Source organism: Saccoglossus kowalevskii, chromosome 3 (assembly GCF_978046115.1).
Source record: "Saccoglossus kowalevskii chromosome 3, keSacKowa6.1, whole genome shotgun sequence".
In the NCBI taxonomy this organism is placed as follows: domain Eukaryota; kingdom Metazoa; phylum Hemichordata; class Enteropneusta; family Harrimaniidae; genus Saccoglossus; species Saccoglossus kowalevskii.
In genome coordinates this window covers 1,645,934-1,667,960 of record NC_140643.1, presented here as the reverse complement: position 1 = coordinate 1,667,960, position 22,027 = coordinate 1,645,934, and the positions used below count along the sequence as shown (strand labels likewise).

General features: G+C 39.6%; 1 protein-coding gene across 2 annotated transcripts in view; it reads right to left on the bottom strand.

The window, feature by feature from the left end:
• LOC100372702 (serine/threonine-protein kinase TBK1-like) overlaps window positions 1-17,273 on the bottom strand; it is a 104,252-nt gene extending 86,979 nt beyond the window's left edge. Inside the window, exons 1-2 of one of the 2 annotated variants that reach the window (XM_085496675.1) lie at window positions 17,104-17,273; window positions 1,615-1,712 (exon numbers count right to left, since the gene is read on the bottom strand). In XM_085496675.1, the coding sequence (XP_085352801.1) occupies window positions 1,615-1,710 (96 nt within the window). In that variant the 5' untranslated portion in view covers window positions 1,711-1,712; window positions 17,104-17,273. The remainder of the gene's footprint in view (window positions 1-1,614; window positions 1,713-17,103) is intronic. The other variant, XM_085496676.1, reaches the window with a different exon arrangement.
• Between the last annotated feature and the right edge of the window lie 4,754 nt (window positions 17,274-22,027).

The window sequence follows — 22,027 nt, the reverse complement described above, 5'->3', positions numbered from 1 at the left end:
AATGGCCAACACTTACACCAACAACTGTAAGGCATTCCCATAAAGTTACAATGGCCAACAATCCCACCAACAACTGTAAGGCATTCCCATAGAGTTACAATGGCCAACAATCCCACCAACAACTGTAAGGCATTTCCATAGAGTTACAATGGCCAACACTTACACCAACAACTGTAAGGCATTCCCATAAAGTTACAATGGCCAACAATCCCACCAACAACTGTAAGGCATTCCCATAGAGTTACAATGGCCAACAATCCCACCAACAACTGTAAGGCATTTCCATAGAGTTACAATGGCCAACACTTACACCAACAACTGTAAGGCATTCCCATAGAGTTACAATGGCCAACAATCCCACCAACAACTGTAAGGCATTCCCATAAAGTTACAATGGCCAACAATCCCACCAACAACTGTAAGGCATTCCCATAGAGTTACAATGGCCAACAATCCCACCAACAACTGTAAGGCATTTCCATAGAGTTACAATGGCCAACACTTACACCAACAACTGTAAGGCATTCCCATAGAGTTACAATGGCCAACAATCCCACCAACAACTGTAAGGCATTTCCATAGAGTTACAATGGCCAACACTTACACCAACAACTGTAAGGCATTCCCATAAAGTTACAATGGCCAACAATCCCACCAACAACTGTAAGGCATTCCCATAGAGTTACAATGGCCAACAATCCCACCAACAACTGTAAGGCATTTCCATAGAGTTACAATGGCCAACACTTACACCAACAACTGTAAGGCATTCCCATAAAGTTACAATGGCCAACACTTACACCAACAACTGTAAGGCATTTCCATAGAGTTACAATGGCCAACACTTACACCAACAACTGTAAGGCATTTCCATAGAGTTACAATGGCCAACACTTACACCAACAACTGTAAGGCATTTCCATAGAGTTACAATGGCCAACACTCACACCAACAACTGTAAGGCATTCCCATAGAGTTACAATGGCCAACAATCCCACCAACAACTGTAAGGCATTCCCATAAAGTTACAATGGCCAACACTTACACCAACAACTGTAAGGCATTCCCATAGAGTTACAATGGCCAACAATCCCACCAACAACTGTAAGGCATTTCCATAGAGTTACAATGGCCAACACTTACACCAACAACTGTAAGGCATTCCCATAAAGTTACAATGGCCAACACTTACACCAACAACTGTAAGGCATTCCCATAGTTACAATGGCCAATACTCCCAGCAATTAATATAAGGCAGTTCATACAGTTACATGTGCAATATTGGACATGCAAATTATCTTTGGCTATAGTATAACGTTATCATATTTTTGGTGTATATGTATTCAGGAGTTGAAACCCTTTATGTCACAGCAATATTTACTCGGCAAATACCAACTTTTTCAACTGGTATTTTCCAGCTGTCTTATATAGTTTTTCTGGAACCCTGATTGTTGCTAGGTAGGTTAAGTATGTGCAAAAAGAATTACATCATGCCTGTCGGTGATTGAGGAATCAGGAATTCATTGACGTCACATGGAAACATATGTATCATGAGACTTTTTATAATTCATTTTAAGAGCATCATTTAAGAGTGATATGATCCAGGTTACAAACCTTATTTCTACCTTTATACACAGCACCTGTAGCGCCGGTGCCTAGTACATCTGTAGTAGTCCATATATAATGCTTACTACTTCTAAGATTTGACATATCTGAAAGACACAATAAATTACCAATTACTGAATTATTAATCCAGACACATCCAAGTGATGACAATGCATGCAGACCCCTAAACAAAACACAGTGTTTAGGAATGTAAAAATGAAACACCTCATCCTTTCCACGTTGAAGCATTGAAATCAATTGACATTGGGAGTCTAGTTTATTTTTTATAGAAATGCACGAAAAGTGCAAGCTTTTTTCCAAAGGTTTTTGAATGCCCTGAAATAAATCTGATTAGGCTTGGTATCAAATCTATACAATGTCAATAGATATCTTAATAACCACTCAACAAATTTTAATGAAACTTGGTACGTACATGTACATGCCCTGGGACAATGCATGAAGCTGGCTTGGTTTGGCTTGAAATCAGTGAGTATTAATAACCTAATTTGCATACTGATTTCTCTTTAATCTTTCGTACTGATACCTCAAGAACTAATCATTGCATTGCAATGAAACCTGGTACAAAGGTGCTTTTGGATAATCTACAAGCTAAACTGAAATTGATTCTAAATAAGTTTGTAAAATACTTTATTTTACTTGGAATTAATTTTCACTATTTTCGCTGAAGGAATGATTCAGTGAAAATACAATCCAGTGAATACACTTTTTTTCTTCTATATTTTACATTCAACCTGTCAAAAACAGTGAAAATTAGGCGAGGGTTCCCGCCTATTCACATAGTTCATACCCACCATAGACTCCGGTCAGTCAAAATGACTATTTTGAACTGCAGGCATTAATCAGCGATTCTGCCAATGACGGAGAGATAGAATCTAGGTCAGGGGAAGCCCCATGACCTCAAGATTCTTTTACCCCTTACAGCACGAACCCACATGACCGAGGCCACATGGCAGCCCAATAGGTAGCCGTCAATCACTCTGGTTCCTTTCTCTCCGCCTCGAGAACTTAGACCAATGCAACGGAAACAGTGGGGAGGTTGGGGGGACCCGGAGTCTATGGTGGGTATGAACTATGTGAATAGGATGGTTCAGGTAACCCTCGCCTAAATTCACTACGTTCAATTACCCACCATAGACTTCGGCCAGTCAAAATGACTATTTTGAACTGTAGGCAGAGTCAGACACCAATAGGTGGCGGGTTTTTCCGAGCAAACAGAAAAAAAGGATGAAAGTCTTTTCCCAGTCCGGGATGACAACAAACTCAACACCCTAGTTAAGACCCAAAAAAGGGTGGTGTCTTACCTTGCCTGTGCTGTCCCCAGAGCAAGGAGCCAAAATGCTGCTACTGTGACAGGGTTTGGTGTGCCCGAGAAAGCTAGACCCCAACCAAATTCTGCGGGGTAGTAGGCTTTCGAAGTAGAGACCGAAACAGTTCTGCATGAGGGCATAGGCCGTAAAGCGGGACCTGGGAGCTACCAGGAGAGTGCTGATGGTAGAGAAATCTGTCCGCATAAAATGCCGGACTGACTTATTGCCTATGTGCAGGGACCCTAACGGTCGTTTGGGTAGAGAAGCAATTCCTCATGACCCTCCGGGCAGACAAAATTTGACAGCCGGGGGATGACGATCGGGTGAGGATCGTGTCCTGGGATTTTGTTCTAGGCGAGAAACCTGATTCGTGTCTTTAGCACAACTTGATTGTCCATAATGGCAGTACATCATCCGAGAAGAACAATGCCCCCAGCACTAGCCGACGCCTACCTGAGGCGAGGGCCAGTAGGAAGACTATTTTCCACGTCAAAAATTTGAGTGGTGCTTAGAGCGACAGTGTTCTCCCCACATAGAACAAAGCATGGCAGTACCGCCATGCTTGGGCTCGGACCGCCATGCTTACAACTTCACCGCCATGCTAATAGGATGCATTGTTTACGTCCTTTTGACCCGCTCACACGTAGCACTGTATAAATTATCACCATCTACGCCACAGCGGTTTGAACTTGCCGAGACGAATTAAACAGTCCGATTGTTAAACACGTGTGAAGTACAGACGCTGTCAATGGGGAACAAATTGTCACTCAAGTTGCAAACACCGAGATCTATACGACTAAACATGTAAAGGAAAAATAGGTGATGCCGCCCGGCTAAAACGTACAATCACCGCTAGCACAGCACAGAAACGGAAGCGTGTAGAAACACGGAAACGGCGTGAGGCTGGTTTTGATGAATCGTGGATAAAGACATTTCCCTGGTTAAGGTCAATTGTTCAGGTAAGATTTCGTAATTTTAGAAATAAAATGCCAGTGTGTGTATGTTTTGCCGATCGTAAGAACACCGAACATGGTAGGCCTACACCGATTTCAATCAACATCTTAGACACGAGGCTGGTATAGACACGACATGAAAAAAAAAACATCACTCGTTACTGTCAACTTTTTTAAGATTATTTATGGATATCTTCATAGATTAATGGGTACGCGTATGTTATAATTTGTCCAAGCAAAAAAAAAATCGAATTTTGTAATCTTCCGTCACATGTTGACCTGTGTCGGCATTTCCAAGATGGCGGCCTGTCAACGTCTTGGTCTCGTCCCGAGTCTCCTTGTCGTTGACCTGACAAAACCAACATGTAAACAACATGTTTTGCAGACGAAATGCTATCCACTGGGTTCCTGATCGTGGCACAATTCAATCGTTATGTTTACATTTATTTGAACCTCAATCCTCATTTTTTTTTTTTATTATTTTTCATTTTTTCCCACTAGGAATGTTGTGCAGTTAATGCTCAAAGCACGTCTATGACGAGTTTAACTACAGTAAGGCAGCCAATGTTTGGAACACAACAAAGTCAGAAGGATTAGTTTAGACTAAGTTTTATGGAACAGTTCACATTAAATGACGATCTTGTCAAATTATGGTATATTATGTAAAGTATTATGTAATTTAAATACAGTCTCTCATACATTTTAATACTGTCTTGTATGTTTGTTTTTGTGAGAGTGAATCCTGAAAAATATGCAAATTAGTATGCAAATTAGCATGCAAATTAGACCGCCATGCTTGCCTCTGAGCCTGGGGAGAACACTGGCGGACAACACAGCCGACAAGTCCCAGTTGGGCGGTTCCCTTGTATGGGGTCTCAGCGTCTGGAAAGCAGTGAATAGTCTCCTAATAATAGGACAATCGGTTAGTCTTGTTCCCGTACGTTTGAATGGTGGGGGACAAGGCCGACCTGCAGCCAACGATCGCTGCGTAGGAAAAACCCACTTCGTCAAACAGGTGGACGAAGGAGCCTGCTACCTGGCCAATAGAGGGATGGTATCGATCAATCTCCCTTTCGCTACACTAACCAGTGTATGCTCGCAGCCTAGAAATATAGGCTGCATTGGTGGAATTCCTGTTCGCCCTGGCCAGGACGTTGGCAGCCCACTCAGATAAAGCTTTCGTATGTGCGGGTCTAATGAGAGCCTCTATGCGTGTAAGTGATACCTGCTGGGCTCGTTGGTAGTGCGCCGTCTGGTTGGGACGGCAGGTCCGGTATGTCCGGAAGCACTGCTGGTGTTTTGACTATCGTTTCCGACAGAAGTGGAAACTAGGCCCTGCTTGGCCAATTGGGTGCGACCAATGATAATATGCAGGTGTGCACCTGTCAAAGTTTTCTCCGGTGCCCGTTAAACTAGGGGGAAGGGAGGAAAGGCGTACACAACTAAGTGGGTCCGCGGGGTAGCAAAGCGACCCTGACCCAGGCTCCTGGAGTCAACAGGAGTGTTACGTACGTCAGGAGCTTGGTGTTCCGGGGTGCGGCAAACCGGTCTAACCCTGGACCGTCCACAGCTGAAACAGCCTGGAGGCCACCCACTGGGGTATCAGCCACTCCGTGTTCTGGAGACGGAGTCGCAATGAAAGGGTGACGCCAGACTGTTCCTCACCCCTGGAAGGTGGTGTGCGGTTAGCTCCACATATTCCAGGCACCAAAGGAGGATTTTGCTCCGCTAGGACTGACAACGATGGGGAATGAGACCCCCCTCCTTCTTGAAGGAGACCACCGCTGCGTTGTCTGTGCGGAGCAGGACTCTGTGGTCTCGAACTACAGGTAGAAAGCGTGGTAGTGCTAAGTACACTGCTCTCAGTTCGAGCCAGTTCATATGGTAGTCCCGAAACTAACGTGGGAGTCATATCCTTGGGCTTGTTCGTCCAATAGATGTGCTCCCCAACCCTGGGGGAGGCATTTGTTACCAGAGTCATACCTGCGGCGAGCGGGTCCAAGGGGGCCCCTCTGCCCGAGGTTGGCCAGTGACGACAATCAGGGCAGGGCTTCCTTCACTTGGTCCGAGATCGAAACCCGCCTATCTAGTTCCCATAGAGGAGCTCAGCGTTATAACAAGCGTTATACCGGGCGGCTGCGTAGTGCGGCCTGGGGAATGACCCTTTGAACCGAGGTCATCATTCCGATGATCCTCATTAGTACACGGAGAGACACTGAGGGAACGCTGACTAGGCATTTGGCTAGGCTGCTTAGCTCTAAGTAACATGCTTGAAATAGCTAAGCCAAGCTTACCTCTGTGTCAAAACTCCATGCCCAGGGACACCAACTGCGTGTTGGGTCGAGGTGGGACTTGTCGATTTACTAACAAGCCCAACTGGTGAAGTAAATCCTGTGTTAGCCTGATGCCCGGGTTGTTGGTAACCAGTAGTCTGGGTACGGATTGAGGTGTACCGACATCTGGTGAAGCAGCAGCACTACCTGTTTCATCACTCTGGTGAACACGTAGGGCGCTGTGCCTAACCCGAACGGGGGGGCACCCGAAATTCGAATACTGGGCCCAGCTGGGCGATTCGAAAGAAATGGCAACTCGGTGGGTGCACCGGTATGTGCAGGTAGGCCCCGCTTAAGTCTAGTGGGGCTAGCCAGTCAAAACAGGGGGATGGAGAGAAGAACCCTGAATGGTGTCTCCACGTGGAACCGATCTAGGAGCACGTACTGATTCAGTCTGCCTAGGTCCAGAACTGGGCGCCTGCCACTTGTAGATTTGGTACTACGAACACATTTGGGTAGAAGCCTGGACTTAGTTCCGGCTGATGTACCCTGTGTATGGCGTCTTTTCCAGCAAACTGCTACTTCCTGTCTGATTGAGTCCCCTGGCAGTGCCCAACAGGGGAGACACTGACGGGGGTAAATGGAGAATTCAGCGGTATCCTGTAACAAAATGTCACCACCTGGAAAGGTCCAGGGATCGGTCACTCACTGTCTCCAAACCGGACTACACCGGCACAATCTGTGTACGACAGGGATATGTGGCCATGTGTTCGGCAGTTGCGAGGTGCTCCCTTCCCCCATGAGGTGAGTTCCCCAAGGTCTGAAGTAGTCACTAAGTTGTGACCTGGCCACTCACCAAACACGTGCCTGTCTTCCCCCCCCCCCCACCCCGGGGTTGCAGAGGTGAGCGTCAAACATGCTTCCCCTGCTGCCGGGTAGACGTCCGCCCAGAGAGGGTGAGGAGCCACCACCTGGCTCTTACCTCCCTGAGGGCGCGCCACAACCCTTCCCTCCCAAGGAAGGGTATAAGCGCTTGCCTCCTGGCTGACTTTGGCTAGCGGACGACACCCTAGGGCCTTGTGTTTTCTGTGTTTGGGGTGCCCTCCGCTTGCCCATGGCAGGACCAACGGGCTAGCGGATTCGATCTGAACCTTCTGGTTCATTGCACTCTGAAGCTTCGAGACTGTACCTACCATTCCCTGAACAAAGAGGATGGAGGATGTCCAGTCTGTGTCACTGAGGTGGGGACGTACCCCGGCTCAGCTTGTCGGCGAAAACACGTGCGTCTAAGGCTGCATCTCGTAGCACAGTAGTGGCTCTGCCCAAGAGAGCCAGGCGACACTAGGGGGTGACAAAGAAAACTTATCCTACCAGCTACAATGTCGGATGCAGTTCAGCGGCAACAACCCAAGCTAGAAACCCGGACAGGAAAAAAAAAAGCAGGCGATCCAGCAGAGCTTGCTAGATTTCATCTCCACTCGAGGCGGAGAAAAAATCAGAGAGATTGACGGCTACCTATGGCGCTGCAATGTGGCCTCGGTCACGTGGGTTCGTGACGTAAGCGGTAAAAGAATCTTGAGGTCATAGGGCTTCCCCTGACCTAGATTCTATTTCTCTGTCACAGGCAAAATCGCTGATTAAAATGCCTACAGTTCAAAATAGTCGTTTTGACTGACCGGAATATGACTATGATGATTGTTTAACATTAAAATGATTTGTATCTGATCGTCAAATGAGTACTTGTCCACATTGAAAGATATTGCTCTAGAACAGCCTTAATTAAAACAAAATCAGCCATTTTGAATACATGTATATATCTATAACTTGATGTATAATGAATATATAAAATTTGAACATAATCAGTCAAGCATGTCAGAGATACGGCTCTAAAAGCCCATTAATTAAAACAAAATGGCCGCCAGTCATTTTGAATCCGATCTGAAAAATAAAATGACGTGCATCAGGAACCCGTAATGTCTAATGTATGTTATATGTTTGAACGAAATCCAACCATAAATGCCAGAAATGCTTGATATTTGATGATTTTATAGCACAAAAATGGCCACCATTCGGCCATTTTTAATAGGATCGTCAAACCAACATATCTGTATATAATATGGCTCTAGAAGCCCATTCATTAAAATGAAATGGCCGCCAGTCAGTCATTTTGAATCCAATCTGAAAAATACAAGACATGAAATGTCACAGTCCCCGTTATTTGATTATAAAGTTGTACAAAGAACATCTGCAAACAGGTGAATAAATATGTACTCTTTGTGGATACAACTCATCATAAAGTGATTTCCGATGATCTAGTTTTGTACTGACAACTAAAAACTTCCACTGACCCATGTTCAGAATCTCAGAGTACACAAGTGCAACAAAACTATTTGTCATACATGTATACTTGCTCAAGAAACTGCATTCATAAATCTGAGTGAACCTTGATGTACATGACTTCTTTGTTAATCAAGTCTTAGTATATTACCAGGACCTGGGTTTGTTTGAACATCATCACTGGGCATCAGAATCATTCTCATGTTGTCAAATACAATTTGTTATTAACACAGTAAGGTTTATTATTTAAAATGTATTCATTGTACATAGAACAACATCTGTTAATTTAAACAATTGTAAAAGCTATGTTTTCAGAGCAAGTAAAGGTTGGTCTGCTCATAACCTTCAATGGAGAAGTAACAATAATTGTTTGAAGACTTTTTAGTGCAGTGATATTTCAATTATTATTAATGGGTATAAAATACTGTAAACCATTTAATTTTGACTTCTAGATATATTCAGGATTTTATGAAATTTGTGTACAACATTTCAATAAAGTCCCTGACACTCCATGTTGTAGGAACCCAGAAAAAATTCAGTTCACAGCACCACTGTAAAAAAAGAAAAAGTTTAAAATGAGTATAGTCAAAGATATACACATGTGGGTTCATAAGACATATGTACCAATCTGAGTTAGTTTCAGAGATTAGTATCACAAGATTTTACTCTCCGTGATTAAATATCAGTCCTATGTATAACGCTGTGTTGATCAGGCGAACTAATTGACAATGGCCCTACAGGTATCGCTATGAAATCACAGTAGTTTTGTATTCTTCTTGCATTTCGACCATGGAAAAATATTTGTTTTTGAAAGTGGCAGAATTATTAGAAGAAAAACAGAAACTATTTTTTTAGTATGAATTCTAGTAACTGAAATGCAGGATTGAAAAAGAACAAGACAATATGCAGGATTGATAAACCTTCAGCGAGCACTCCTGAAATTTCAGATCATTGGTACCATGTTTTTGGATACATTCAATGACCTAATACATAAAATCACATTTGTTATTGCTCAATCACTTTTATGATAGAAGCTTGCAATCTTGTGCCATACAGGGTCTGTATGGCACAAGATTGCAAGCTTCTATCATAAAATTGGGTTATTTATTTGATGCAACGAAACATGCATTCACAGTAGACAGAAATGCGTTTGCGATATTACTGGATTTTTGTATTCAGTTTTCCATTTCAACCACCATCATCACTTAGTAAGCTGTGATCGTGCATTGGGATACTGACTGTGCATAAATGTGCAGTGTAGTGTCATCAGAAGACCGATTGTTTGAGAATATTTTGCACCATTACACCATTTCAAATATTATATTAATTCACAGACAACAAAATAAAGATTTTCAATAACATACAAGTTTTCCCACAATTGATGATTGTATGGCAATTACAAGGCTTCACCAGTTTTACTTTGGAAGAAGTTGAAAACAGGTAACAGGAAGGGGCTACATGACTACATCTTTTTTTTTTTTTATTTTAATCAAGCATGATTTTTTTACTTTTTTTTTTTTTTACAAATGTCTATTTCAGGGCAACAGAAACAAAAACAATAAATGTGTAGGTAGGCATTTTAACAATTGCACAATTAATATTGGATGAAAAAGTCATTTGATTATCGATATAAATCATAATCATAATTAAAAATAAGATCACATTTAATTTAGTCAGTTTTCATAATGAAATACATAATAACATGTACTTATAAATTTGAATAAGGTTCAACAGCCTTTTCATTTAGTGGCAGTTTATACACCATAAAACCTCTGGTTTAGGTGTCACACTCAGAGAAGAGTGAAATGCCTTTGGTTCATAGGCATCGCGAAATGTTGGAATTGAATCCCCCCAAAAAATTCACATACTGTAACATGCATTATTTTTTTTATAATCTTGTTGATAACGAAAAGTAAAGTATGTTCTAAAAGAAGTTTTGAATAAATACAAACACGAATACATTGCTTAGTCGTTAGTACCGGTAGCGAATGATCACGGTAGCACAATCTGGTCATTCTGTGTTTCGCAAATGAATAACTTACTTGTTTTCGAAGTATTGCAATTGTTGATTATTATTCAGTAATGATTATAAAAACACACAAAAATTTAATTCGTTGAATTTATATACATTGGAAGTAATATTCAACTTAGTTTCATCATAAACGCATGATTTAGGTCGAATGTAAATGTTCGAAGAGATACGACATCCGCCATGTCCTCATTTACACGTGGCTCATTTAAATATGTTAATGACGGTTCAGTGACCTCGTGGTGAACGCAACGCGGTAGTAGATTTACCGATGTTCTGGCAAGATCTTTATGCTTTGATTTTGACGGGGAAAACGGCATGATTTTTTTTAATCAAAAAATTAGTTGCTTTCAAAATATAAACTGAGCATTCAAAGAATAATTTAACATTGTTCGCAGAAATAACAGCTTCGAAACGAAGCTTACCCATTCGGGCTATTCACAATATGTGTCAATGACTACTATGGTACAATATAAATTAGACTCTCTTAGGCGCCAGGAGTGAATGAAGTATCTAAAATATTTTTAAAAAAAACTATAAAAAAATGCCGAAAAAACGCCGGGCGATTTCATGGTCCGTTGCAGACTACTCGACCGACCGTCCATACACGTGTTGTCACTGCACATCGGCCATGTTGAATCGCACGAGATCGACAAAATCTTCATTACAACTAACAGTTTAATGCTCACAACATAAAAATACGAATATAATCATAGGCAAACCTACTATTATATAATGAATAAGTTGATCGACACAGGGACATCCCCCCCCCCCTAGTTGTGGATATTTCGGAAATTGCGACACAAGCAAAAGACCGGATAACGATTTTACTTGAAACTATGTCCCCATGAATTAATCGTCCGTGTACAATAATTTGACAGGGTATACAATTTACAAACTAGTTTCGTAGATTGGAGACCATTGTTTGCTTTTTTGGCTTTTCACAAGAATATAAAGCTGGCAATCATAATATTCACGTTCGTACGTACGTCACGGAATGTACACCAATCGCACCCCAAAATACATTCAATTTTGTAGAAACTGGAGAACTTACCTTTGCAAACATGTCTCTTATGCTGCCTTCTTGAAGTTCTTGAAATCAAATAAGGTTACTAGTTCTTCTAGAAACTAGTGAATAAGACCACTGAGCCGAACAGAATACATGTATAAACAGTACTATAATAAATTGCACGCAATGAAGAAATCACGTGCTGTAGCGTTACTCACAGATCTAATCTACTGTAAAATATTTTATTTCAGCTGGAATTATCATTCGCTGAAAAGACTTTTTCTGGCTGTTTTTTGTATTGAATTTATTTTCATTGATTTTTGACAAGTTTGACTGTAAAATGTAGGAAAAAGGGAATATTCGCTGGATTTTACCGGTATTTTAACTGAAACATTCCTTCACCCAAAAATAGCAAAAAAATGTTGCAAGCAAAAATAAAGTATTTTACAGTAATTAATTTATTCTGAGCATGCGCAGACGTTCTGTCAATGTTGCCGGGAGAGGTAATTTTTGATAAAAATCGTGAAAAAGACCCACTTGGGATTTTCAGATCTGGAAAAAAAATTACGTGCATACTTGGAATACACTTGTTCATCAACCTGCCAAGTTTTACTGATACCTGCTGTAGAATTTCTGAGAAAATGTTGGAGACGGAAAACGGACAAAACCTGAATTATAACTGCGCCTGAACGGGGACTAAAAATGATGTGCATCAGGAACCCGCAATGTCTTAATGTATGTACCAAGTTTGAACAAAATCCATCCATAAATGCCAGAAATGCTTGAATTTTTAGCACAAAAATGGCCGCCAGTTAGCCATTTTGAATTTTATCAGAAAAATAAAATGATGTGCATCAGGAACCCGTAATGTCTTAAGGTCTGTACCAAGTTTGTACAAAATACATCCATAAATGCCAGAAATGCTTGAATTTTTAGCACAAAAATGGCCGCCAGTCAGCCATTTTGAATCTTATCTGAAAAACAAAATGATGCACATCAAGGTCCTATAATGTCTAATGTATATATAAAGTTTGAACAAAATCCATCTGTAAACAGCCGATAAATGTTTAATTTTGATGATTTTTCAGTACAAAAATGGCTGCAATTCGTGAAACAAATTGATGTGCATATTATGTATAATGTCATGTATGATATATGTGTGAAGTACAATTGTGATTGGTCCAGGCATTTCTAAGATACAGGTCTGGACGCGAACACGCACGGAAACACGAAGGTCAAAACATAAATAATAATACTCTTTATTGAAACTGTATATCAGAGTGGGATCTTGGTTGGGAAAACAATAAAGTAACTAAAAAAAACAAGCAAACTGTACAACTAGACAATCACAAACATTTGAAGGTAAAGAAAAACAAAATTAAAATTATGTGCTGGTTGGTGAGGCAGTCTGGCATTTTATGATTTTTCTTGATGTAATTTAAAACAAGTGTGTATAAATTTTCCTAGCTCAATGATTGTTTTGTTATTTTTTTTTTTAGTATATCTTAGGTGTTCACCATCTGTCTTAGACTTGGTTTTATTGTATTTAATATTTTTAATCATGATTTCTCATTCCTCCTTGTATAGATTACAATTAAGAAGGAAATGTTTGTCATTTTCAATTTCCTGGTTTTCTCAGCAAATTCTGTCTTCAGCTATTATATCTGCCCTTTTGATTTGAGCAGCTCAATGGTTGGGATTTTTAATTGTATTCAGATATCTTCCATATGCAAATTCTGTTTTAATTTTCCTACAAGTTTGTAACTTGTTTATATTGTTTGTAACTTTATTGTCATCATGTAATGTTTCTGGCTAGGAATTTCAAAGAATTGTTCTAATTTACATGTTAAGGTTTCAATGATTTTTTTGTCATCCTGAGAGATTTATAGTTTTTCCAAATATTTCCCATATTCAAACTTTCTAAAATTTGTTTTATGTCTGTTACCCAGTTGTCATTTCCCCTTTCATCAAGATGTATTCCAAGTTTGTAAGCTTCATGAACTATTTTGGTTAGAATTATTTGTGATCCAATATTTGATGATATATTTTAAGCTTGTTGTTAGGACTCCAGCAGACCAATATGTGATTGGGACAACACTACTGCATATAGTAGTCATGGGAGACTTGTGTTTAAGAGACTTGGTGGGTCACTAGGAGCCAAGTCTAATGATGTTTTAATGTCATTTACATGGATGTTGAAAAGAAGTGGGCTGAGTGCATTCCCTTGCCTCATGCCTTTATTAATTGTGAAACTGTCTGTTACACCCTGTTTAAGCTTAACACATCATGTTGAGTTCAAATAGATGGATTTAAATGATGTTGTAGAATTTCCCAGTGAATAGAATTTGTATTGCTATCTTACCCATATTTGAGGTTTTGATGAAAAGTACAATAAAGTAAACAAAGAAAAAATCAATGTTTAAATTTCTAAACATAAAAAAAATGGTTAATTTCTTTTTTCTGAAGCAGCTGCTTTAAGCATTTCACTTTTAATTGAATTTTCTTTTATATTAAAACAGTTGTGCCACATTATTTATAATATAATATTATAATATATATTATGTTTTGACAAACTGCTTTGTTTTTACCATGACACACTTACATGCAACACAATAAGATATTGTGCAATAAAGTTCATTGTTCATTGTTCATTAGGCTTGCACATAAATCACCTCTACTCAGGTTAGTGGCTGTCAGCCATCTACTTTAATTGCTGCATAATAGAGATTTTTTTGTAAGCTTTGGAATGAACTTCTGTTTACAAGCTCATGTAGGCTTTATAATTAATCTTAACAGCTCAGTTCCTTTCAACTCTACCTGCTGTAAACAGTGAAATTATTTTTCATTAGCTTGTACATGAAGATTGAATATATGTGACTATGAATATTACAGGAAAGAGTGGGGTGGTTGGGGGGACCCGGAGTTTATGGTGGGTATGAACTATGTGAATAGGCGGGTTCGGAGAACCCTCTGCCTAAATTCACTATGTACAATTACCCACCATAGACTCCGGTCAGTCAAAATGATTATTTTGAACTTTAGGCAGAGTCAGACGCCAATAGGTGGCCGGTTTTCCGCGCAAACAGAAAAATGATGAAAGTCTTTTCCCAGTCTGGGATGAAACACTCTATAATAATCACTCAACACCCTGGTTAAGGCCCAAAAAAGGGTGGTGTCTTACCTTGCCTGTGCTGTCCCCGGAGCAAGAAGCCAAAATGCTGCTACGGTGACAAGGTTCGGTGTGCCTGAGAAAGGCTAGACCCCAACCCAAAACTGCGGGTAGTAAGCTTTCGAAGTAAAGACCAAAACAGTTCTGCATGAGGGCATAGGCCGCAAAGCGGGACCTGGGAGCTTCCAGGGGAGTGCTGACGGTAGAGAAATCTGTCCGAATAAAATGCCGAGACTGACTTATTGCCGATGGGCATGGACTCTTGTGGTCGTTCGGGCTGGGTCAGCAAACCAAGACTTACCTGCTACGAGGAGACCCAACCTAAAGAGACCTTCCTCAATGGATACGGTATCTGTTAGGTGGAAGTTGATAAAGACATTCTGCTTTCTCCAGAAGCCTGCCCTTCGTGTATGCTCGAGGGGGGCACCTGATGCTAGCACTAGTGAGTTAGTAATCGCACAGACCTCATGTGCTCGTACTTGGTGTCGCTGCAAGCTCTGTGTCGAGGAAGTTAAAGTATTATAGACCTCTAATACAGTTGCAGTAAACCACCTGGTTATGGAAGTTGGGGAGGCTGGCCTATCCTGCCTGCCTGGGCCATAACACAAAAACATGTGCCTGGCACTCCGTTCTGAAAACTTAGTAGGGTTTGGTAGCAACTCCGTGCTCGAACTGGGCAGATAAGCAATTCCTCCTGACCCTCGGGGCAGACAAAATTTGACAGCCGGGGGATGACGATCGGGTGAGGATCTTGTCCTGAGATTTGGTTAAAGGAGAGTAACCCGATTCGTGTCTTTTGCACAAGTTGATTGTCCATAATGGCGATAATCATCCAAGAAGGACAATGCCTCCAGCTCTGGTCGACGCCTACCTGAGACGAGGGCCAGTAGAAAGACTATTTTCCACTTCGAAAAATTTGAGTGGTACTGATCAGAGAGCCTCAAAGGACGGTCTGCTTAGAGCGGACAACACAGCCAACAAGTCCGAGTTGGGCGGTTCCCTTGTATGGGTCTTGGCGTCTGGAAAGCAGTAAATAGTTTCCTGATAATAGGACAATCGGCTAGTCTTGTTCCCGTACGTTCTCAATGGTGTGGAACAAAGCCGACCTGTAGCCAACGATCGCTGCATGGGGCAAACCCACTTCGTCAAACAGGTGGACGAAGGAGCCTGCTACCTGGCCAATAGAGGGATGGTATGGATCAATGGTCGAGTGTCGCCATCCCAAGCTAGAAACCCGGACAGGAAAAAGCAAAAGAGCCAGGCAGAACCGCTCAGAATCATTCCCGACGAGGCGGAGATGAAAGAAAGTGTGATTGTACAGCCGTCTATGGTGCTGCCATATGGCCTTGGTCACGGGCTTCCCCTGACCTAGATTCTATCTCTCCGTCATCGGCAGAATCGCTGATTAATACCTACAGTTCAAAATAGTAATTTTGACTAACCGGAGTCTATGGTGGGTAATTGAACGTAGTGAATTTATGGCACGCTGGTTGGCAATTATGGCATTATGGTTACAGATGTATAATAATATGACTTAACTTAAATACATGTACTTTGTACTTCTACATGCAGAAACAATTATCATTTAATTAAACAGCTCTTTATTTAATGCACTGAAATTATCTGTGCCAGTCAACACTAAATACCGGTAGTAATATTGGGTCATCATAATGTCTGGAAATTATTATTATTAATACTTCATACTGATTTTTAAGTAACTTTTCTGATGACATGTTTATTGGTGGTGCATTTCCCGTTTCCATTTTGACCTATGAAATACACATTGTTGTAATATTCATAGTCACACAAAAAATAACGATAAAAAAATGATTTGACCAGGACTTCAGTTAGACTTGAAATGAACTGAGCTCTATTGATCCATTTTGGGCATTTATGTGACAACCATTTTCTCGGAATAATTCATTATCGAAAAAGATATGCGACATATATTTATGTATATGTTAGTCACTATTGGTGTTCGACTGGGGAAATTAGCGGAATCCCATAATTTGTATCATTGTTACTGTGGCTGCGAATATGTTTCGTACATTCCCGGGCGTACATCAGTCCGTCTACACCTCTACAGCTGTGTAGAGGGACTGTGATATAACCAGCAACATCGTCAGCTAACTTGCTATAGTATATTATACAGCTGTGTTGTCTCCAAATCTTATAATGATATACTGTTGTTGATAAGTACAAGGTTACTTCGTCGTTGGGGAGGCCGACGAAATAATAATATCGACGACAACAAGCGAAAGTGTAGCGAACTACATCTAAGCCATGGAGGTAAAATCAAGAAAGCTGCACCTTCCGCTTGAGAATTGGGTCTTTTCATGTTGGGAGTGACGAAGCGCCGACGAAATAAGAGGAAGGTGCGTATGGGAGATCAAAACTTACCTACTTATACAATACCGGAGTCGAGAATAGCTTCTAGAATAGTCAGTTAGGACTCGAATTGAGTTTATCTTTACGTTTATATAAAAGTTGATGCGCACTACATTGGCTATTTCTTTTGATGACACACTGGGAAATGACCAGACTCCAAACACTGGCGGCGCCCTCACTTCCGTTCCTTTTCGTTCGGGTTCAAACTCCTTCCCATAGGTCTTTGCGCTACACGCAATGTAGTACCTTTGGCTGGTGTCCGCCTCAAGTGTCATGGCGTACCAAGCCACAATCATACTGGCCAGTCACAAAGGACGCCGGGAACCAGCGAATGTAGTACCTCTGCCACTGGCAGAATCTCCTTCCCATAGGTCTTTGCGCTTTACGCAATAGCACCTCTGCCACAGGCAACCTTCAATTTTGTCGATCACCTCACTACGCACGGTCATTTTTCCGCAGTTGTTTCATTTGAAACCGAACTACAAAAAGTGAGGAAAAACTTGTGTGACATCTGAACTATTTATTAATAATAATAATAATAACTTTATTACTCAACAATTACCACCTGTTGGTAATATAGAATAGAAGAATAGAATAATGCTTTATTAATACCGTAAAGAAAGAGTTAACATTTCCTTTTAGGTTTTCAGATTAATAAAGTAAATAATAAAAGTACATGAAATATAAAAATTGATTTAAAAAGAATTCAACATTAGTGAATATATGTTAAGAAAAATACAACAATAAAGAGAAAATTACAATAATACTATAAAGAAAAAAATACAAAAAACAAAAATTTTAATTTTTCTATATTGTTTGTTTTAGGTATTTAACTAGTGGAAAATTGTGTTGCATATGTTTATAAAATTGTTTATTCTATTCTGTTTATTTATTATGTTACATTCTATAAACAGCAATTTTCGTTCTTTCTTATAGCGTTCACAGTCTAAAATAACATGGATTTCATTTTCCACTTTTTTTATCATTACATTTTGTACATATTCTATTTATTTCTTCCACTTTTGTCTTCCTGCTTCGTCCTAATTCAATTTCTAGATTATGGTCACTTATTCTGAATTTTGTTAATATTATTCTCATGCTGAAGTCCTTTATTCCCTCTAGGTATTTTTCAGTTTTAAATATTGTTTTGAATAAACTGTATGTTCGTAATTTATTTCCCTCGTTTTGATTGTTACTACAACTAACTATTTGATTTTTCCAGGTCTGTTTATATTCATTTGATAGTTTACTTTCAATATTTTTTGAGAACTGATTGATGACTTCAGTAAAAACGTAAATACGAACCATTTTATCGCGGACTATGTTTTGCATTGTAGTGAAATGGCGCACGTTATATACTAACTCTTGGAAGAAAAAACGTTTTGTTAAAGCGAGTTGTCGTCACCTGTGCGTGCGACAGATGGCCATAGCGTGTCATTGTATACGCGTCCAACGATGGGCGTTTGCGTTTTAAACACGCGTTGTTATGGTCGGTTGGGACTCAATCCCGTGCGTGTGCAGGTGATGACCCCTCCGCTTTAACGTAAATAGTTTGTAAAAAAACATTAAACAGTACTTTCTTGTATTCTGGTGAATATTTCAAAATAAATTCTAGCTTGAACGGATTCGATATCCGCGTTTAACAGCAATAGAACAAAAAGGTTCTAGTAATTTTATAAAGTTAGTCATTTATCCTATAATATAATGTCTTGAAATGACTACTGTTTCCTAGCGTGAAATCATGCATGTTTTAATTTAATTAACCGAACATTTCTTCCAGATTTAGGGTGTAAAACGTTTTATTAAACTGGTTAAAGTAACCAGGTGACTTGAACATAGCTTTGTTAAACAACAGGGACTTGTAATATTCGAATATGCAAATGAGTTATATGCAAAGCTATGCGGAGCTACGTCACGAGACGTTCCCGTTGCTAATGAAGACGCGCACCACTGTACCATGTATTTCATCCAGCGTAAACTAAGGGCTTACAAAAGTTATATGCACACGCTATTACATAGTAAAATATATTTTGTGTCTACATCGCGCGTTAAAATTTGCATATAACATTAGCGCGTAACAAAGTTGTGATAAAGGAAAGGGTGGTATAACAAAGATCAGTGATTACTTGAAATCGATACCAGGAAGGGGGGGAGGTAAAAGAAAAGTTATATAACATTTTATTATTTATTAATTTATGAAAATACATAAGTTTGTCCAACTCCCTGTGATTAGACACACAAACGTGATGCGGTTCTGATATGCCCTAGCCTACTGAGAAAATAAGCAGGCAACAGAATGGCGTGTGACCCTTGTTTACGCCAAGGGCGGTAGGCAAAAGTGTAAGATTAACCAGGATTAATGACAATTTTTAAATGTTGACGATTTATTTGAATAATGACAATATAATACATTTACTTTGAATAAATATTAGACTTAGAAGTTCTGTATGGCATCAGGTTTAGTTTTGGCGGTACCATTTCAATCGCGGATGCCCTGCGGTGTTTGGTGCTGGTGTTTGTTTCGGCAAAGCGCGATGCCATACAGACATATTTGTTCACTTATTGATTAATAAGCTATATGTTTATTCATCACCGATTTGTATTAACTTTCATATTCATTTGTTTAGTTATTTATCAATTTGATTAGTTAATCTTCATATTAATATCCTTATTTTTGGCCCTCTACTATATGCGTTACAATTTACTTCCAATGTATATAGGAAATCAGACTAGACTAGCAGTAAGCTATTTTCTGATTTCTTTTTTACCCAATATATATATATGTGTATTTTTCTTACCATTTGTTTTCCTGTATGGCTTACTTTTGTTTGTTGTTTTTTCAGTGTTTCTTATTGTTATTATTATTATTATTATTGGGTAAATAAATAAATATTAGTATTAGTATTATACGGTGGCTTGTTAGGGCCATTGACGATTTTTCTAATTTTTGACATTTTCACTTGTATTTTCCTGCTTTTTCTCGAATTTCCAAAATTTTCTCCAGAATTGTTCTGCTTTTATTTTGAATTTTCGACATTTTCACCAGTATTTTCACCGCGGTGAGAATATTTAAACCGCGGTGAAAATATTTAAACCGCGGTGAGAATATTTAAACCGCGGTGAGAATATTTAAACCGCGGTGAAAATATTTACACCGCGGTAAAAATATTTACACCGCGGTGAGAATATTTAAACCGCGGTGAAAATATTTAAACCGCGGTAGAAATATTTAAACCGCGGTAGAAATATTTAAACCGCGGTAGAAATATTTACACCGCGGTAGAAATATTTACACCGCGGTGAAAATATTTTCACCGCGGTTTTCCCACAGCCTTTCTTTCATTTCGTCGCCATTGTTTCGTAATTATCAAACGTGGGAGATGCGTTCAGTTGAAGAGGTAAGTTTACTGCCTTTTGGGGGGATTGCCTTCCGCAAACTATTGTCATATATTTTTAATGTGGGAGACACGACACGATTCCGTACAACATACAATATAGGGGACGTTTCCAACCAATTGACTGAGACGGTGTACCCGTGCTTCCATGCTAGTACAACTAACTCACGATTAGACAGAACAAGCATTGATTTGTAGTATTTTGGCGTATTTCGAATTTCGTCAATGTTACTGTAGCGTTAGGTATGGTGACCCGGGTATGGCGATTCGTGCTTATTGTAATGGTAATCGCAGAGCAAACTCTTGACCAATCACTGATCGCCTACTATAAACGAACAACGGCTTGGCGCAATCAAAAACAGAAAATGTGTGTTTCATGTAAGAGGTGAGATTAGTGTCAAAATTAAATATTTTCTAATTATTTCTTCATGATTATTTTATTTAATTATTATTTTATAATTACATTATTATACCACTATCATTTCATTGTGTTTACATTATTATTACGTTATTGTGAAATTAATATATCATCATTATTTCATTGTGTTTACATTATTTTATCATTATTGTGAAATTATTATACCATTACTGTTTCATTAATCTTTCGTTATTTTATCATCAATGAATAAACAACCCCCTAAGCTAGCACCAAAATTATTATCACCTTCAGGCAGCCCGTTGGATGAGTTTAATATTCATTTATTTTCCTTTGATTATTTCATGTAGCTGTCAACAAACCCATGATATGAAATTCATACTGAAAAATAGGAAATATTTGCTAACCCGTAAAATGAAAGAAACATATAATGGAGGCCTAAAGGGTCTACCTTGTCATGTCCGCTGGCGGGAGAGAACGTGTTCATGTGAGCTCTGATAGCATCAGAGATGCCTGCAATTATTTAAGAAGCGTTAGTGATATTTTACAGTGATCAGTTGTAATTCAAGAAGCACCATATGCATCTCACAGGGATGTCTATCGTGACAGAGATAGGACGCAGTCTCAAGCTATGGGCTCTGCGCGCGCTGCTGTGGAACGCCCGTCGAAGGGTCAGTGAAAATAGCTAAATTCGAGAAAACAGTACGAACTCAACTTCGAAGTAACCCTGAACAACTAAGGGACAACATCAAAAGTTCAATGTAGGATGAAAAACTTAATTGATAAATATTTACCATGGCGTCAGACTACATTCACCATTAAATACAAATTGATAATCGGACAGTAGTATGGCATAGCAGTCGGTTGTCGGGTGGGTGTAAAAAAACTTTACCAAACCATTTTCTCGTCTTGGATGTGTTTTTTTTCATTATCTGTTATTTTTTGTCCATGATTGGATAGAAAAAAGCGAACTACTCCAAATACTCCAAGATTTGTTTTGACTTCATTTTTTATCCGACATCAATCTTTTGACGTGGTCCCTAAATCTATATGTTACACACGCAGGGGTAATCCTGTTACATTGTTCAGGGGAGTCTCATAAACAAGTACCGTTTTATGTGAGTTTTAGGCCTTTGATTTCACCACGAGGGTCACCAAGCGATGA